The 20,727-nt window shown below is 42.5% G+C and overlaps 1 protein-coding gene across 4 annotated transcripts in view; it reads right to left on the bottom strand.

The window, feature by feature from the left end:
• Window positions 1-567: 567 nt before the first annotated feature.
• Window positions 568-20,727, bottom strand: part of LOC132405016 (coiled-coil domain-containing protein 68-like) — a 91,321-nt gene continuing 71,161 nt past the window's right edge. For 2 of the 4 annotated variants that reach the window (XM_059989707.1, XM_059989708.1), the window contains exons 9-11: window positions 15,386-15,469; window positions 3,116-3,192; window positions 568-1,197 (exon numbers count right to left, since the gene is read on the bottom strand). In XM_059989707.1, coding sequence (XP_059845690.1) covers window positions 1,113-1,197; window positions 3,116-3,192; window positions 15,386-15,469 — 246 coding nt within the window. In that variant the 3' untranslated portion in view covers window positions 568-1,112. The other 2 variants (XM_059989710.1, XM_059989709.1) reach the window with 2 other exon arrangements.

The raw sequence follows: 20,727 nt of genomic DNA, 5'->3' as shown, positions 1-20,727 counted from the left end.
CATCTACTGCCATGATGAGCCACTCTCAGGTTGGAGGAGCAGTATCTCATATTCCATCTGGGTAACCTCCAATATGATGACATGCACATTGATATCTCCAACTTCTGGTAACTTTTTCCCTCCCCTTTCCCTCTCCTTCAATTCCACACTCTGGCCCCCCTACTACCTCATCTCTTCTCCTCACCTGCCTATCACTTCCCCTTGCTGCTCCTCCTCCTTCCCTTTTTTGCCACTGTCCTCTCTCCTCTCCTATCAGATTCCTTCTTCTTCAGCCCTTTACCTCTTTGACCTATCAACTCTCAGCTTCTTACTTCATTGTCCTCTCTCCCACCAACTTGGCTTTACCTTCTAGCTTGTCCTCAGCCCCCACCCTACCCCACCTTCTTGTTCTTGTATCTTCCTACTTCCTTTCCAGTCCTGATAAAGGGCCTCAGCACAAAACGTCAATGGCTTGTTTGTTTTTCTAGATTCTGTTGAACTCCTCCAGCATTCTGTGTGTGTTCCCCAAATACCATCTTCCAGTTTTCCTCTCCTTATCCTTTGATCCCCAAAGAACAAACAATGAGAGACCATTAAATAGTTTTATTTAAAACAAGCAAATTAGTTTGTACACACATATACTGCTCATTTCCCCTATTTATAATCAAAATGAGCATGAAGTAAAGATTTAAACCACATTTTATTCCGATGGAATGGCCGTATTCTGTGAAGCAGTAGGTGACATATTGTTTGGACATTTTAAATGCTCGCGTTGTTAAAATCTTTTCCAGAGCTGAGCGTTAACAAGAATTATGTGAAAGTTTTATTGTCCTGTGCTTCTGACGGATTTTCATCTGATCACCTGAATGTTCCCCTCGGTAATTTTCTTCCATATCATGTCATTTCTTGATAGGTATGGTATTTTGAAAACCTTGGAGCTCAAGTGGTCTTTGATTTCCCTGTACGTATCCAGTTTCAGACAAATGTCATACTGCACTTTATTTTCTGGCAGTTTCTGAATTAGCTGACACCTGAGGTGGTGGTGGGTGGTTCTGTGCAGTGGTGACAATTCTCTCCTATCAGGATTCCTTCTGTGGTAAGTGTGCTATGATATGGAGCTGGCTAATCCATGGTCACGCACTTGTCTTTTTCCAATTCATCAGCATCTGGTAAGGGGTCTGGTTTTTACTGAGCCTGTAAGTAGTTTTGGGAAGAGGGCTGGAATCAAAATAGTGCAAACGTTAGAAAAGAATTAAATGGCTGACATTTTATATAAGCATGAATTTTCATGAAATTTAATGGGTTTCTTGATGTAAAAACCTGGTCCTGCTACCAGTCACATGAACTTTAAATTAAAGATTATGTTCAATTTCTTTCCTTCAGGGCTGCACTGTAAGTGCTAAGGTTCGTATGAAGCTTTACAATGCCAGCTGTAAGATTGGGCTCCAATCCCTGCTGCTGTCCGTGAGGAGTTTGTACGATCTCTCCATGACTGCACAGGTTTCCTCCTGGTGCTCCAGTTTCCTCCCACATTCCAAAAGATGTATGGGTTAGAGTTCATGATTGTGGGCATGTTATGTTAGAGCTGGAAGTATGGTGACATCTTTGGGCTTCCCAGCACCATCCTTGATGATGTGAATTGAAGGAAACAATGCACTTCACTGCATGTTTCAATGCATATGTGATAAATAAAGCTAATCTGTAATCTTTAAGTAACAAAGTAACAAGTGTACTTTGAATCATTAATACAATAAATGATTCATACAAAGTCTGAGGTAAAGCTTGGTTGGATTTGCCTCATCTAAGTTCTCTTGGAATCCTTTGACAATCTCCAATCTTTAAACAATTTCCTTGTATTCTATTTATTTTAAAGATTTAACGTCACATGTATATGACATTATATGTCACATGTATATCGAAACATATAGTGAAATGTATAGTTTGTGTCAATGACCAACAACAGTCTCAGGATGCATCGGGGGCAGCCGGCAAATGTCACCATGCCTCCAATGTCAGCCCAGCATTCCCACAACACATTAACTCTAATCTGTACGTCTTTGGACTGTGGGAAGAAACCAGAGCACCTGGAGGAAACAAGAATCCTTACAGACAGTGGCAGGAATTGAACTCCAATTTTCCGATTGCTGATTCTGTAACACATTATGCTCACCGCTATGCTTCCCTTCCCACAGCCAGAAGATGGCACGGTTTTTAATTAAACCCTTCTGAGAGCTGGCGCTGTAAAGCTTTATGACAACCGCTATACTACCATGATGTTTTTGTCTCTTTATATTTAAATAGTTTGTCATTCACATCTGCTATTGCACTAAGTACACTTATCAACAGTTGGCACAATGTACATAAATGAATTTAATTTTCCTCACATGTCTTCCCCCTCTCAGAAATGATTTAATTGCAATACTATACTGGCATAGGGGCAGTGGGGTGGAGATATGTCTCTACCAAAGGAGGAGTAAGGCATTCCTTTCCTCAACTAGCCTGCAAGTCACCCTTGGGCAAGGTGTAGCAACTGCTTGGAGCCCCCCAGCCCGGCAATCAGGGTCACATGAGCCATGGGAGCAGGTAGTGGATGGTCATATGAGAAGTCGGTACATATCACGTCCTGGTTATGCAACTACTGATCCCAGGCAGACAATATCTGAAGATTATTGATAATGTCTGGCATCATCCTTCTTGTAAAGCCACTTGCCCAGAAGAAGGCAATGGCAAACCACTTTTATAGAAGAATTTGCCAAGTACAATCATGGTCTTGGATAGACCATGATTGCCCACATCACACTACATGGATCATAATGATGACGATGATCAAAATTGTTGACTCTTGATCAATTTCATGAACAAGTATAGTGGGGAGCAGTGATTCACTGTGGTTGAGGGGAAGAATCTGCTGGCGAAGATAGAAGGAACAGTCCTCTGCTCTACATAAATTATCACAGGAAATTTCATCAGTAAAACAAGAATCAGGAAAGATGAAAATAAGGTTGAAAGAGTACAATGGCAAACCACTTCTGTAGAAAAATTTGCTTAGAACGACCATGGTTGTGTATAGACCATGATCGCCCATGTCATACGACAGCACATAAAGAAAGAACGATAATTTTGTGGAAGATCCTACCTTGCAGAGTACACTGGTGAATTATTCTCCTTCTTGTTTTCAGAGACAACTTCAACTTTATATTTGAGACGATTATTCTGTTGGTAAATATACAATTAGAAATGATTAATCACACTGTGTTTTGGTGAGCAATTCCGAATTCCACTGCTAAACCAATAGGAGGCACTCTTTTATTTAGAATGCACATGTTATATTTGCAGAAGGATTATCACAGAGTTGAGGCTCATTGTTAAATTGCCAGTTAGATATTGAGTTGAAGAATAATCTGGAATAAATGGGGACGGGTCTCATTGAAATTTATTAACATCCTGTTAACATAATTTCTTTAGCCAGAGAGTGGTGAATCTGTGGAATTCATTGCCTCAGGCAGTTGTGGAGGACAAGTTGCCTTAAATTTTCAGAAGTTGATAGATTCTTGATTGGTCAGGGCATGAAGGGATATGGGAAGAACAGGAGAATGGGGCTGAGAGAAGAAATGGATTAGCCATGATGAAATGGTAGAGCAGACATGATGTACCAATATCTAATTCTGCTGCTATATCTTATGGTCGTGTGGTCTTAAAGTCATTTTGTGACTGTATGCGCTGGATTGTAGTTACATGTGCTGTGTGTGACTATACGTACTGTGTTTTGCACCTTGGCCCCAGAGGAATGATGTTTGTTTAGCTCTATACATGTGCATGTTTGAGTAACAATAAACTTGAACTAGAGTTTTGAAAGGCATAGATAGAGTGGATGTGGAAAGGATGTTTCCAGTAATAGGGGTATGTAGGACCAAAAGGCACTGTCTCAGAATAGAGGGTCATTCCTTCAGAACAGGGATGAAGAACAATTTCTTTAGCTAGGGGTTGGTGATTCTGTGGAATTCATTGCCACAGACAGCTGTGGAGGCCATTTCATTGGGTATATTGGAAGCAGAGTTTGATAGGGTTTCGATCGGTCAGTTTGTTAAAAGTTACTGGTTCAAGGCCAGAGAGTGGTTGAATGACAACAAACTTGTACTTGAGTTTTGAAAGACGTAGGTAGAGTGGACGTGGAGAAAATGTTTCCAACAGTGCAGATTCTCAGATCAGAGAACACAAGTTCAGAAAAGAATCCTTTGGAACAGAAATGAGGAGAAATTTCTTTAGCCAGGGGGTGGTGAATTTGTAGAATTCATTGCTACAGATGGCTATGGAGACAGCTGAATATATTTAAAGCAGAGGTTGATAGGTTCTTGATTAATAAGGTTGTGAAAGGCTAAGGGATGAAGGCTGGAGAAGATGATTGAAAGGGATAATAAATCAACCATGATGGAATGGCAGAGCAGACTTGATGGGCTGAATGGCCTAATACTGCCCCTATGTCTTATGCTCTAAAACAAAGGAATGAATGTTCTGCATGCCAGTGTCCGTGGAGGGAGAAGCAGGGTTGGTGTTTCAGTTGGATGATCCTTCATCAGAACCTTTCACTGTCCAGAAACATTGACTCTAACAGTTGCTAAGTGGCTGGGTATTTACAGTATCCACAGCGTTTCACTTTTCAAAAATAGTAAAATATGTTTGCAGTCATCTAAACAAGAAAGGTAATCATCTCTGAGGAAAGAGTCAGATAACCATTCTTGAGAGCTTAACGGTTTTAAAGGTTAAAGATAAAGATTAGCGCTGTTTGTCACATATAGTGAAATCTGTCATTTGGGTCAAATAAAATCAGCAAGCATTGTACTGGGGGCAGCCCACGAGTGTCGTCATGCTTCCAGAGCCAACATAGCTGCCCACAACTCACTAATGCTAACATGTACGTCTTTACATTGTGGGAGGAAGACATTGGAACAAATTAGGCCATTTGGCGCATTGAGTTTTGCATGGGTTCAACCAGGAGGAACCCATATGGTTACATGTACAAACTCCTTATAGACAGCGGCAGGACTTGAACCCAGATCAGTGATCGCCGGTGTTGTAAACTGATTCTACTAACCGCAATGTTACCATGCCGTCCTACTGTATAAATATGCCACCCAAGTATCGTGCCATGAATTTAACAATTAGCAATTCAATATGTTCAAAGTAAATTTTTATTGAAGTATGTATACAACATAGAACATCAATAAGTACAGTACAGGCCATTTGGCCCACTATGTTGTGCCAAACCAGCTAAAAACACTAATCCCTCCTACCTAAGCCACGTCCATATCCCTCCATCTTCCTTACATCCATGTGCCTATCCAAACGAATCTTAAAAGCCTCTAATGTATTTGCTTTACCATCATATCAGACAGTGCATTCTGAGCATCCACAACTCTATGAGTAAAAAACATAACCTTCACATCCAACTCAAACCAACCCCCTCTCACCTTCAATGCATGCCCTCTGATATTAGACGTTTCAACTCTGGGAAAAAGATCATCTCTGTCCACTCTATCTGTGCATCTCACTGTCTTGTAAACTTCTATCAAATCTCCCCTCAGCCTCCAGGCATTCTAGAGGAAACAACTCAAATTTATTCAGCATCTCATGATAGCACAAGCACTCTAAACCAAGCAGCATCCTGGTTAACCTCTTCTTCACATGCCAAATCCTCAACATCCTTCCTACAGCGGGACAACCAAACCAAAACCCTCTGCACAATAGTCTAGACATGGTCTATCCAGAGTTTTATAAAGTTGCAACATAACCTCCTGACTTTTGAACTCAATGTCTTGACTCATAAGAGCAACCATTGCATAAGCCTTCTTGACCACCTTATTGACCTGTGTAACCACTTTCAAGGAGCTACGAAGTTGGTCCCCAAGATCTCTCCACGCAGCAACACTGTTAAGGATTTTGCCCTTAACAGCATACTGTCTCCTTGCATTTGCCCTACCAAGGTGGAACACCTCACATTTATATGGGTTAAACTCCATCTGCCATTTCTCAACCCATATCTACAACTGATCTATATCGCGCTGTATTCTTTGCCAGTCTTCTACACTATCCTCAACTCCACCAATCTTGGTATCATCCACAAATTTGCTAACCCACCCATCCTTTTCATCCAAGTCATTATATGCATCAAGAGGAGCAGAGGTCCCAGAACAGATTCCTGCGAAACTTCACTAATTACAACCTGCAATCACTACCCTCTGCTTTCTTTTTGCAAGCTAGTTCTAAATCCAAACAGCCAAGTCGTTGCAGACCCCATGCATCTTAATCTTCTCAGGGATTTTGTCACACACCTTACTAAAACCCATGTAGGCAACATCCACTGCCCTACCCTCATCGATCTCTCTCGTCACCTTGTCAAAAATTTCCATCAAGTTGGTAAGGCACGATCTGCCACACACAAAGCCAAGCTGGCTCTCCCTAATTAGGCCATAGGTTTCCAAATGTTCATATATCCTAAGAAGTTTCTCCAATAATTTCCCTGCAACTGATATGATGCCCACCAGACTATAATTCCCAGGATTTTCCTTTGTTCTCTCCTTAAATAGGAGTATAATATTAGCCACTCACCAGTCCTCCGGAATCTTGGCTATGGCCAGAGGGGACACAAAGATACTAGTCAAGAGCCCAGGTATCTTGTCTCTTGTCTCCTTCAATAACCTGGGGTAAATCCCATCAGGCTCTGGGGACTTATCTACCTTAATACTCATTAGATGGCCCAATACTTCCTCTTCCTTGAGCTCTAAACATCCTAACATATCTATACACTCAGCACTGATCTCCTGGTGCTCCATGTCCTTTCCCATGGTAAATACTGAAGTGAAGTACTCGTTAAGTACCTCACTCACATTCTCCGCATCCAAGCTAATGGTCCAAGCTAGTCATCCTCTTGCACTTGATGTATGTATAGTTTGCCTTGAAAATCACCTTAATCCTACCTGCTAAGGACTTTTCATGGCCCCTCCTGGCTTTCTAGTTTCCCTTCTTTAGTTCTTTTCTGGCTTCTTAATACTCCTCATATACTTTATATATTTTTTTCTTTTTCTTCTTCACTACATTCATCACCTCTCTGGACATCCAAAATTCTCTTATCTTTTCATCCCCATCCTTCATTCTAACAGGAACATACCTTTCCTGTACTCTGTGCAATTGATCTTTAAACATCCTCCACGTGACAGATATGGACTTGCCAGAAAAAAAAATGCATTCACAATTAATGCTTCTTAGTTCCTGCCTAATGACCTGATAATTTGCCCTATTCCAATTTAAAACTCTTCCACAAGGACCATACTTATCCTTATCTATAGCTATCCTGAAAATTAAAGAGTTGCAATCTCTTTTCACCCATTGAAAGGTCAATCACCTGGCCAGGGTCATTACCCAACACCAACTCCAATATGGCCCCTTATTTCATTGGACCATCCACATAGTGACTTAATAAACCTTTCTGGATACACTTAACACATTCTGCTCCACCTAAACCCCTTACACTATGGAGGTCCCAGTTTATATTAGGGAAGTTAAAATCACCCATGACAACAACCCAGTGGCTATTAGGGTGTCTGGAGTACAATTCCATCAGTGTGATTGCACCCCTCCTATTCCTGAGTTCCACTCAAATGGACTCAGTGTCTTACCCCTCCATTATGTCTCCCCTGAATGCATCTGTAATATTGTCCTTGATTAGCAGTGCAAGCCCTCCCTCTTTTTAGCTCCTCCTCTATCTTTTCTAAAATAATTGAAAACCTGGTACAGTAATCACCCATTCACGTCCCTCTCACAACCAAGTTTCAGTAATGGCTACAACATCATAGTTGCATATATTGATTCATGATCCAAGTTCATCACCCTTACCAATAATACTCAGAGCATTAAAATACTTACACTTCAAATTATCCAACCCACCATACCTGTTATTTCAAATTTGCCTTTCAGTACTTTCCCTTAAGTCTGCTTTCCTGTCCAATCCTTCCCTTAATGACCTGGGGCTTCGGTTTCCAGCCCCCTGCAAACTAATTTAAACTCTCCCGAGTGACATCAGCAAACCTCCTGACCAGGATATCGGTTCCCCTCCACTTCAGGTACAACCTGCTCCTCTTGTATAGGTCACCCCATCTCCAGCAAAGGTTCCAATGATCCAAGAACTTGAAACCCTGTCCCCTGTACCATCTCCCACAACCACTCATTCATCCGTGCCGTCATTGCATTCCTACCTGCACTAGCCCTTGGCACAGGGAGTAATCTAGAGATTACTACCTTGGAGGTTACATATGTTATCACATCACCCTGAGATTCGTTTTCTTGCAGGCATTCACAGTAGAACAAAGAAATATCATAGAATCAATGAAAAACTACACACAGACATGAATGACAAAAAATGTGCAAAAAAGACAAAGTATGGAAATACAAAATAAATTAAAAAAAAGCAAATAGATAAATAATACTGAGAACATGAGTAGTAGAGCCCTTGAAAGTGAGTCCATAGGTTGTGGAATCAGTTCAGTGTTGTGGTGAGTGAAGTTATCAACACTGGTTCAGGAGCCTGATGGTTAAAGGGTAGTAACTTTCGCTGAACCTAGTAGTGTCAGTCCTGAGGCTCCTGTACCTTCTTCATGAAGGCAGCAACAAGAGCATGGCCTGGATGGTTGGGTTCCTTGATGATGGAGCCTGCTTTCTTGTGGCAGGGCTCCTCGTAGATGCGCTCACTGGTGGGGTGGGCTTTGCCTGTAATGGACTGGGTTTGTATCTACTACTTTTTGAAGGCTTTTCTGTTCTTGGGCACTGGTGTTTCCATACCAATATAATTTATGTTGAAGCTTTCAGAATGACAAATGAAATTAGTGATGTCAAAGACAATAACGGAAGTGTTTAAGATGAAACACTGAAATTGATGTCATATGTTAGAGCCCAACAATCCATGGAAGGAGGACAAGGAGGTCATCCAGAAAGTGATAGAATTATCAGCCATGTGTTATGTAAATTGGCTCAATACTCGTAAACAAGAATCATGAAGATTCAGAATTATTGATTTAAAGTACTGTGTATTTGCAATATCAAATAAGCTGGAAATGTTATTGATTTCTGCTGCATTTTTCTCAGGACATCAATAAATGTATTACTGTCCATTACAAAACGTCAAATGGCTTCCCCAAAAATCAGTATCCTGTTGATAGAGCATGTGCAGATTGCAGCCTTCCTTTGTGTACCACTCTGTGAATCACTGCATCATAAGCATTTGCTCTGTGAGTGTGATAACATTGATCTGATCTTCTCCTTTGGAAGTATTAGCAGAGAACAACCATATTTCATAAAATTATAGCGTTATAGTCCTGTCAGTTAGTAATGTCAGTCTTATTGTCTCCTTCATTTCCTGGTGACCAAAAATTCATTATTATTATTTCCTCTGCACAAGAGGAAAGGCATTTTAAGTTTTGGTGTTTTGCACATGGGTTGTCCGTCAGTCTTTGTGTGTAGTTTTTCATTGTTCTGTTATGTTCCTTTATTCTACTGTGCATGCTATCATGAGAGATTGGATAAATTAAGTCTACATCCACACTAGACCGGATAATTTTGAAAACACCGGTTTTGCGTAAAAGCGATAGGCGTCCACTCTATGCGTTTTTGAAAATATCTCTATCCACACTGAAACAGAGATTTCGGTGAATCTCCTCCTCCTGCGCATGCACAGGACACATTTACCGAAAACAAGCGACATGTTTGGTGTCGAATCTCGCCGTAAAAGTGTGCGTTTGTGTAGGTACAGACTAGAAAAACTTAAAACGACAGACAGCTGTTGGCTCTCGTGCAGGAGAACTTAAAACTAGAAAAAACAAATACTGGAGCGTACGGCGGCAACCGACAGGGAGTTCACAGACAGACTGACCCGGCTGATGACGAACATTGAAAAACTGACAAACTCCGTTGCATTAATAAAGCACCTTCTTAAATGTATACAACATTTCTGCATTAGTGTTATCTTGTATTTCCATACAATGTTACATTAGGCTGTTACACATCTATTGTCAGAGAAGTACTTGTATAAATAGAGAAACCACCTTCATATGAGCAAGGACAGAAAATAGGGCAAAGTGAGTATACTTATTTATTCAGTAAGTTATGAGTCAAAGTATTTGGTGAGTACCTTTCTAACTCTTCTGGCTTCAGTCTCGTTGCCATCTGTTCTGAAATTGTTAGGTTGCGTTCAAGAAAACAATGAAATAGCGCGCTGCCATCTGACAGCGCTTTCAAAAGTCTCCGGTTACTCCATCCACACTGATCTGCCCGAGCAGCGTTTTCAAATATACCCACCCTGGAAAGCGTTTCTGAAAAGCTCTGGTTTCGGGGGATGAAAATGACATTTTGGTGTGGAGGGAGGGTAAAAACAAAGAGGAAAAGCTTCGGTTACGGATTTATCCGGCGTAGTGTGGGTGTAGCCTGAGGTTGTTTTCTCTGAAACGCCAAAGGACAAGAAGAGATCTAATTGAGGTTTATAAGATTATGAGAGGCATAGATAGAGTAGGTACAGAGTATCTGTTTCCCAAGGTTGAAATGCCTACTACTAGAGGGTATGAATTGGTGCTGAGAGGGGTAGGTTCAAGGGGATGTGAGGGTTAAGTTTTTAACTCAGAATAGTAGCTGCCTGGTATGGTAGTAGAGGTAATTACATTGGAGGTTTCTAAGAGACGTTTGGATAGGCACACGGATAGGAAAGGAAGATGGAGGGATATGGACATGGTGTAGATAAGAGGGATTGGCATTTGGCTGTTATCGATTTGTTTTTTTAGCTGGTTCGGCTCAACATTGTGGGATGAATGGCCTGTACCTGAGCTGTACTTCTCTATAAAAGCTTGCAAGAAAATTAGTTTCAAGGTAGTATATAGTGACATGTACAGTCTTAGGCTGGCACCTCACTCCCTGCTCCTGGAACTCCTTTTTTGCTATTTGTCACATACCCTTCCCACGGCACTCCATCTTCACCATTCCTAGTATCCTTTGCTCCAGCCAGAATTATACAGTCTTAGTCTTAGTCTCAGTCAAGAAGTCTTAGGCACATGTATTGAATATAACTAGGGTACCCAAGACTTTTGCACAGTACTGTAGTGATATTTTAATTTTTTATTTATTCATTTACGAGATGTGGGCATTGTCAGCTAAGCCGGCATTTATTGCCCATCCCTAGTTGCCCTTGAGAAGGTGGTGATGAGCTACCTTCTTGAACCACTGCGGTTCCTAGGGTGTAGGTACACCCACAGTGCTGATAGGGAGGGAATTCCAAGATTTTGATCCAGCAGCAATGAAGGAATGGCGATATGTTTCCAAGTCAGAATGGTGAGTGACTTATAGAGGGGGACTTCCAAGTGTTGCACGGTACTGCTGCCACAAAAGAAAAACAAATTTCATGACATAAGGGAGGAATGATAAACCTGACTCTGATATGGGTCTTTAATGTGGACAGAGAGTGGGAAGGGGGCAGGGAGACTGGAATCATGGTTGGGAAAAGGGGAAGGAAGGGGCGAGGGAGCAGGAAGCCCGAGAGAGACATTCTGTAATGATCAATAAACCAATTCTTTGAAATCAAATGTCCTTGCTTAGTGTCCCAGGGCTGATATCTCAGGCTGGCACCTCACTCCCTGCTCCTGGAACTCCTTTTTTGCTATTTGTCACATACCCTTCCCACGGCACTCCATCTTCACCATTCCTAGTATCCTTTGCTCCAGCCAGAATTATAAACTTACTCTCCTCTCCAAGTAGAGTACTGTGCAACCTAACTATATATATATGTCCCTAAGACATTTGCGCAGTACTGTATGTATTTGATAACACACAGAATATTGACCAGTGCAGCACTGCAACATCAAACCACAAAGTTGTGCCAATCTAATCAAATAAGCAACCTAACTAATCCCCTCTGCCAGTTTAATGTCCATATCCTTCCATTTTCCACACATTCATGTGCCCATCTAAATGTTTCTAAAAAGTCTCTAATGTTCTTGCTTCTATCAGCACCCCAGGTAGTGCATTCCAGGCACCCACCACTCACCAGTATCCATAGCACTATAACTGTTGCTGAGTGGAATGGCCACAGGGGTACTCTGCACTGGCTGCCTCTCCCCTTTCATCCTCCTGAAAGTCATCCAGTTATCTGTGTCCTGCACCTTGGGAGTAACTGCATACCTCTCTGTACGACTTGTCTATCAATGTTCTGGCCTCCCAAATGATCCGGTTTTCATCCAGTTCCAGCTCGGGTTCCTTAACACGGTCTGAAAAAAGCTGCTGCTGGATGCACTTCTTGCAGGTGTAGTCGTCAGGGACATTGGATGTCTCCCTGCTTTCCCACATCCTGCAAGAAGTGCATTCCACTATCTTGCCTGATATCCCCACTGCTCTAAATGTGCTAAAAGAAAGAAAAAAATAAATAATTTTAGAAAAACCTACGTACGGCCTAAACCTCTCCTAGGCTCAATGAGCCAAAGCTTCAATTCCCCACTGCAACTCTGGTCCACTTGCACAATGACCGCTCCCACAACGGCCACTCTGCTTAATCCTAACTTCAGCCAATCTAGTTGACACCAAACTATGAATCTGCCTAATCACATTGATCTGCACCAGGCTACATTTGCAGAGACAGGAGTAATTTTCTTTGCTTAAGAATTATGTGCATGTCACATAAGCAATGTCAACTGTTGGATTGGGACGTAGCGTTGTGACTTTTCTTGTATGCTTGTTTGTATTTTTATATAGTTACCTATACACATGCATTGTTCAGTTAATTTTTCAGTAATTATGGTGCAGTTACACCTGTATTTTTCTAGGAACTTTCTAGTTTTCAGTGGCAGGTGTTACAGCTCTTGAATCTGGTCATTTTATAGGTTAATGATGATCGATGGAACTTTGTTATCTCTAGTCTAAGTATGAAATGACCACGACTACTTTTTCCTTTTGTATTTCCTTGTTCTCTTGGTTCTTTATTAGTCAGGGCATGAAGGGATCCATGAAAAAGGCAGGCGATTGGGGCTGAGAAGGCAATGGATCAGCCACGATGAAATGGCAGAGCAGTCTTGATGTGCCAAATGGCCTAATTCTGCTCCTATACCTTATTTTCTGTTATCTATGTAGCAGGCTTCCCATCTCCACACAGCTGGTGAATCCAAGGGAATGGCGAAGAGAATACAGTTTGGTGCCAGTAGGAGTTGTCAGTCAGTGCTGAATTCAATATAGGACTGTCTTATCTCTGGATTTTTCCTCGGGTTTATCCCCCATAGCCTTACTTATGAGTGAGTATAGCCGCAGGGTAGCAGACCTTTGAGATCACAAACAAGAGAAAATCTGCAGATGCTGGAAATCCAAGCAACACACTCAAAATGCTGGAGGAATTCAGCTGGCCAGGCAGCATCTGTGGAAAAGAGTACAGCTGATGTTTTGGGCTGAAACACTTTGGCAGGACTGGAGTAAAAGCTCAGGAATAGATTTAAAAAGTGGAGGGAGAGGAGAGAGAAACACAAGGTGATAGGTGAAACCAGGAGGGAGAGGGATAAAGTAAAAGAGCTGGGAGGTTGATTGGTGAAGGAGTTACAGGGCTGGAGAAGGAAGAGTCATATAGAAGAGGACAGAAGGACATGGAAGAAAGAGGGGAGGAGCACCAGAGGAAGGTAATGGGGGGGGGGGGGGAGAACAAGCAGATAAGGTGGAAGAAGGAAAAGGGGATGGGGAATGGTAAAGGGAGGGGCATGACCGGAAGTTCAGGGAATCAATGTCATTCCATCAGGTTGGGGGCTACCCTGACGGAATTTAAGGTGCTGTTTCTCCAACCTAAGTATGGCCTCATCGCAACAGTGGAGGAGGCCATGGATGGACATATCGGAGTAGGAATGGGAAGTGGAATTAAAATGGATGGCTACTGAGAGATTCCACCTTTTCTCGCAGACAGAGCGAAGGTGCTCGGTGAAGCGCTCTCCCATTCTATGCTGGAAGTCAACGTAGAGGAGGCCACACCACATAAACTGGACACAGTAAATGATGCTAAGTGCCAGGAGGGAGCTCCATGGGGAGGGACGAGTGGACAAGGGAGTCATATAGGGAGCAATGCCTGCGGAAAGCAGGAAGTGGGGCGGAGGGAAAGATGTGTTTAGTGGTGGGATCACACTGGAATTATGTGTTGGATGCAGAGGCAGTTGGGGTGGTAGGTGAGGACAAGAGGAACCCTATCCCTGGTGGGATGGCTGGAGGAAGGGGTAAAAGCAGACTTGCGTGAAATGGAAGAGATGCAGTTAAGGGCAATGTTGATGGAGGAGGAAGGGAAGACCCTTTCTTTGATGAAGGAAGATATCTCCTTCGCTCTGGAATAAAAAGCCTCATGCTGAGAACAGATGCAGTGGAGACAGAAGAATCGAGAGAAGGGGATAGCATTTGTGGAGCGTTGAGATCAGAGCTTTCCTTCTAAATGAGCTGTCAACCACAGCCGATTATATTTCCTAATCATTATCATTGCTGATCATAATGATAACAAACCTCAATCAATGCTTTATTTCTGTTTATATATACTGCACAGTAGCATAGGGGCAGACGCAACACTTCACAGCACAAATGACCCAGGATCATTTCGCTTCACTGCCTGTATGTAAGGAATTTGCATATTCTCCCAGTGACCACATGGGTTTCCTCTGGGTGCTCCAGTTTCCAGTTGGATGTACCGGTTGGCAGGATCAAACCACAGTTAAGTTAAAGTTAAAGTCTGTCCCAAGCCTTGTAGGCTCATCAGGCCAGTACTTATACCAGTTTCTGTGGTGTGAAGCGACTGATAGTATGAGACTCTTCCCCGAATATGACGCCAGTCTATCACGAGGTTAACCCCCAGCATTTTGCCCATTTTCAGCTGGGTGGACTGGAGCAACATGTGGTTAAGTGCCCTGCTCTTGCCCTAAGTGCCCTGTTAACTCTCTGCCTCGGCTGGGGCTCGAACTCGTGACTTTCAGATCGCTAGTGGAGCGCCTTAACCACTTGGCCACACGACACACAGGATCAAACCACAAACAAGAGAAAACATGCAGGTGCTGGAAATCCGAGCAATACACACAAAATGCTGGCGGAGCTCAGCAGATCAGGTAGCACCGCTGGAAAAAAGTACAGTCAACGTTTCAGTCCTGCTGAAAGGTTTCGGCCCAAAACGTCAATTCTACTTTTTTCCATAAATGCTACCTGATCTGGTGAGTTTCTCCAGCATTTTGTTTGTGTTGCCCATTTCATAGGTTAATTGGTCATTGTAAATTTTCCTGTGATTAGGCAAGGATTAAATTGGGGGACTGCCAAGCCACATGGCTTGAAGGTCTAGAAGGACCTGTTCTGTGCTGTATCCCAATAAATCAATAAATACCTCTGCTTCAAGTATGCCCAATTGTTCCTTTAGTTTTGCTATGACTTGATCCTGTTTCTCCAACTCCATTTTAAAGTTTTGAATCTGTGAATAGAATAAAAGAAAACAAAAAGTGTCAAATAAAAAAGGTGAGGCAGACATGATTTCACCGTCACACGAGTTTGGTTAGACAGCTTTATTTATCATTGAGTGACACAGGAAATGCTGGAGGAACTCAGCAGGTCAGGCAGCACCTATGGAAAAGAATAAAGAGTCAACGTTTAGGGCTGAGACCCTTCATCAAGATTGAAATGTCTGGGCTGGAAATGTCAACTGTTACTCCTTTCCATAGATGCTGCCTGACCTGCTGACCTTCTCCTACAAGTGTTGCCATGGTTCCTGCATCAACATATCATGCTAACTTACTAACCCTAATGCACATTATTTGACCGTGGGAGGAAAGCAGAGTACTCAGGGGAAATCCATGTGGAACACGCACAAAATGCTGGTGGAACTCAGCAGGCCAGGCAGTATCAATAGAAAAGAGTAAACAGTCGACATTTCTGACTGAGATCCTCCTTCAGGATTCTTGGCCTGCTGAGTTCCTCCAGCAATTTGCGTGTGTTGCTTTGGATTTCCAGCATCTGCAGATTTTCTAGTGTTTGAAATCCACAAGGTCACGGGAGGGCGTACCAACTCCTTACAGACAACAGCGGAATTGAACCCAAGTCGCTGGTGCTGTAGTAATGTTACACTAGCCACTACAATAACATGCTGCCCCAAATAAAGATCGTTGATATAACAAATCTTGTGGGTTATCCAATAGTCAATATGAGTTAACTTAAGTTGTAACTGCTTAAGGATTCCTGGTTAATCAAAATTGCTATTTTGATATTAACATCAAGAGGAATTATTCAACCATTCAAGTTTCCTAAGCAATCAGATCATGGCTGACCTACACCTCAATGTATGTGCCTAAGCTCCGTATCTCTTGTCATTAGGGTGCCATGATAGTGTAGCATTTAGCATGACACTATTTCAGCCGAGGGCCTCAGGTTTCAGAGTTCAGTTCTGGTGCTGTCTGTAAGGAGTTTATATGTTCTCCCTGTAACCATGTACATTTCCTCCAAGTGCTCTAGCTTCCTCACACTATTCAAAGAGGTCCAGGTTAGTAGGCTAATTGTAAATTGTCCTGTGATTAAACTAGTGTTAAATAGGGGGTTTGCTGGGCACCACAGCTTGTTGGGCCAGAAGGGCCTGTTCTGTGCTGTATCACTAAATAAATTTATATTATATCTCCCACCATTTACATCTAGGGAAATGCTGGATGCACAAAGCACTGCAGAAAACTGGCAAGGTAATTATTCAAGTGGGCTTCCAGGAAGTGAGTGTGGGCCTTTGCTCAACTAACTGATTTTTTCCCAACCAAAACTTGAAATGAATTGAATTGACTTTATTACTTTAGATATTTTATTACTTCAGATACATGAGTCAAGATCTTTACGTTACATCTCCATCTAAATGTGCAATGTGCAATTTATAGTAATTTATAATAAATATCATCTACAACAGGGTAGTCAATATAACATAGAAATACAGTTGCTACAGCATGAATTAAGCAGTCTGATGGCCTAATGGAAGAAGCTGTCCCAGAGCCAATTGGTTATGGCTTTTATGCTGTGGTAACATTTCCTGGATGGTAGCAGCTGGAACAGTTTGTGGTTGGGGTGCCTTGGGTCCCCAGTGATCCTCCAGGCACTTTTTACAGACCTCTCTTTGTAAATGTCTTGAATAGTGTCTTGAATAAATGTCTTCTCTGTAGGCTGCCTCATTATTATTTGAGATTAGGCCAATCAGTGTAGTGTCGTCAGCAAATTTAATTTGTAGATTGGTGCTGAGGGTGCCGACACAATCATGGGTATACAGAGAGCAAAGGAGGGGGCTGAGAATAATTGTTGCATAAAATGACATCCTGTTATTAGCCCAAATGCCCAATACAAAATGGGATTTTATTCAACCACACAGAAAACAGATAAACATAAAAATCATTGGATACTGAGACATTTTCATGCCATCTTTTTTAGATTTATGTAGCACCATATTTTGAGGCTCTGTTTTGAACCAATTTTCCTTAAAGATGAAGCATTATTTAATATCAGGAATTTCTCTATCTGTTGTGCACATGACACACAATACAAGATTGACTCCAGATATGGTCACTGGTGCCCAACAAATTTCAGGTCAAGGCATCGTACCATTTTGGAGTTTCTTTGGCCAATAACTGCCTCAGACAAAAGGATGAAGAACACTTTAACATATTTCTGAAGTCTGCTTCTGCACAGCTGCCAGCCAAATCCCTTTCCTTGACCTTTCTGACACTGACCAATGTTCCCTCTACTTTGTAATGACCAGTGTGCGCAGAAAATCTTGTGCTGTGTAATTTTTTGCCCAGTGGCAACAACATGTGCATACTGAATTTTATATATGGAAGCATTCATTTTAACAGCTAGCAAAACACTATCAATAAGAACTTTGATCTCCTCTGAGTTTGATCATTTTCACTCATTTATCTGCACTATCACAATACATACTAGCAGGCCTGTAGCAGGTATTGAAGGATTTTCTCACTGGAGCTTTTGCACACTGTCCACATGTGATTTACCTGTTAAATGATGCTTTTAAAATTCAAGTTTCCAAATATCATTTCACTTCTTCCCACATGCATTTTCTCCAGTGACAATTCATGAAGGTAACACCAGTTTCTGTATTGTCCATAAATATTTCTTGCAGCTGCGCCTTCCTGACCTCATGAGCATTTCTACTATTTCATTAAGCTATTTTGCTTTAAATGAACGAGCAGTTCTTTTACACTTCATGCCCTTTGATACTTTGGAATTCGACATAGTGAATCAATAATTTCTTCAATAAACACAGTAGAAATAAGCCAGTTCTAAAATCTGCAGATAAATCATCACGAACTCCATGGTTGTCAACACTGTCCGCATCAGAAACCAGATAAGGAAACGTGATTGATTATGATTATGAAATATACTTAACGTGCCAATGAGGTAGATGGTGACAACCTTTCAAGCTCAGTTTAAATTCTTTTGTGCGTTATTAGCAAAAGTTGAGACTGCATGCACATGTGCACACCTCAGAGGAACCATTGTACCTACTTTCCATTATCTAGAAAATGCCCAACGTCCTCTGCTACCTCCACTAACTTACTGCCTGTTAATAAAAGTTTTCTATCTCTCGCAGTGTTCATGGCTTCTTTTACCATGTCAGTAGCTTCCTCTCAGTTTTCAGTACTGTCAGTCCACAAGTCCTGAATGGAGACTCAAGAGAACTATCACACTCAGATGTAGAAGGAACCTTCATTGCTGTTTCCATAACAACTTTGTTTTACCATTCAGGATTCTAAGCTCTGAGCTGAAACCCTGAACCTGCAGGACCAGTGGACCATTCTTAGTCTGGCCTCTACTCTTTGACCTGTTTGACATTGGTGACCCTTCCAAGGGTCAAAGGGAAAAACTCTGACTCCAGCCAACATAGCTCTCCAGGTCATTGAGGCATGCAAGCCTTCAACCCATGACAAGGTTGTGGTCCTCTTCAGGGTGATACATCCACCACTGCAGTTTTACAATGTGTTAGCTTTGATACTGAATGTTGGCAGGGGGCCAAGAAACTCATTTTAATTGATCTCCAAACTTGGGACTGTAATCTTGAACAATATGGAAGAATGAGCACAGCACCCTCTTTACAACTCACTACTACAGTGTGAAATCCGGTCATCCTCAACGAAAATGTAACTCTGAGCCTTGGGCTTAGCCCACTGCTCGACTCTCTCTACTCCCATAACTATGTGGCTAGATATTGCACACACACAATCAATAAATTTGCCAACTGTTGCTGGTAGAATCTCTGATGGCGACAAGGTTATGTAGAGGAATGAGACAGATTGGCTGGTTGTGTGGTGTACTTACAACAACAACACACTCAATGTAAAACCAAGGAATTGATCGTGGACATAAGGAAGGGTGAGCCAAGGAAACGTATAACAGTCTTCATCAAGGGATCAGCACTAGAAATGGTAAACAGTTACAAGTTCCTTGGTGTCAATGACTCTGAAGATCTATCCTGGCTCAATATTGAGGAGCGAGGAATGACTGTGCAGGCGCATGGATGTCAGTGGGTTAGACTGGCGGGAAGAGAATTAAAAGAAGACGGCTTTATAGAGCGGGCATTAGAGGAGCAAGTGATGGAGTAGAGGGGGTCAGAGTAGGAAGGCTCAATGGGGCTTCGGCAATAATGGGTCGAGGCGAGGTAAATTACTTGTGAAGAATAGGAATAGGAAGTATGTCTGTGAGGCCGGAGTTCTGTACTGGGCGTCAGACGTGGGATGTCCGGGAGACTCCCAGCCTCCCAGATGACTGCACCTGGTGAGTCAAGCTGCAGCTCCTTAGGGACCAGGTTAGGGAACTGGAGATGCAGCTCGATGACCTTTGTCTGGTCAGGGAGAGTGAGGAGGTGATAGAGAGGGAGCTATAGGCAAGTAGTCACACTGGGGCCTCGGGAGACCGATAAGTGAGTAACAGTCAGGAGAGGGAAGGGCAAGAGTCAGATACTAGACAGTACCCCTGTGGATGTCCCCCTTAACAATAAGTACCCCTGTTTGAGTACTGTTGGGGGGGGGGAACTTACCTGGGGGAAGCGGCAGTGGACGTGCCTCTGGCACAGAGTCCGGCCCTGTGGCTCAGAAGGGTAGGGAAAGAAAGAGGATGGCTGCAGTGATAGGGGACTCTATAGTTAGGGGGTCAGACAGACAGTTCTGTGGATGCAGGAAAGAAACGTGGATGGTAGTTTGCCTCCCAGGTGCCAGGGTCCAGGATGTTTCTGATCGTGTCCATGATATCCTGAAGAGGGAAGGTGAACACCCAGAGGTCGTGGTACATATTGGTACCAACAACATTGGAAGAAAAAGGGAGGAGGTCCTGAAAACAGACTATGGGGAGTTAGAAAGTTGAGAAGCTGGACCTTGAAGGTAGCAATCTCGGAATTACTGCCTGTGCCATACGACAGTGACTTTAGGAATAGAATGAGGTGGAAGGTAAATGAGTGGCTGAGGAATTGGGGCAGGGATTCAGATTTCTGGATCATTGGGACCTCTTTTCAGGCAGGATTGACCTGTACAAAAAGGACGGCTGCACTTGAATCCGAGGAGGACCAATATCCTGGCGGGGAGGTTTACAAAGGCTATTGGGGAGAGTTTAAATTAGAACTGCTGGGAGGTGGTAACCAAACTGATGAGATGGAGGAAGGGGCAGTTGGCTCACAAATAGAGAAAGCTTGTAGACAGTGTG

The sequence above is a fragment of the Hypanus sabinus genome, chromosome 14 (assembly GCF_030144855.1).
Source record: "Hypanus sabinus isolate sHypSab1 chromosome 14, sHypSab1.hap1, whole genome shotgun sequence".
NCBI lineage: Eukaryota > Metazoa > Chordata > Chondrichthyes > Myliobatiformes > Dasyatidae > Hypanus > Hypanus sabinus.
This window is presented reverse-complemented; position numbering and strand designations above follow the sequence as displayed.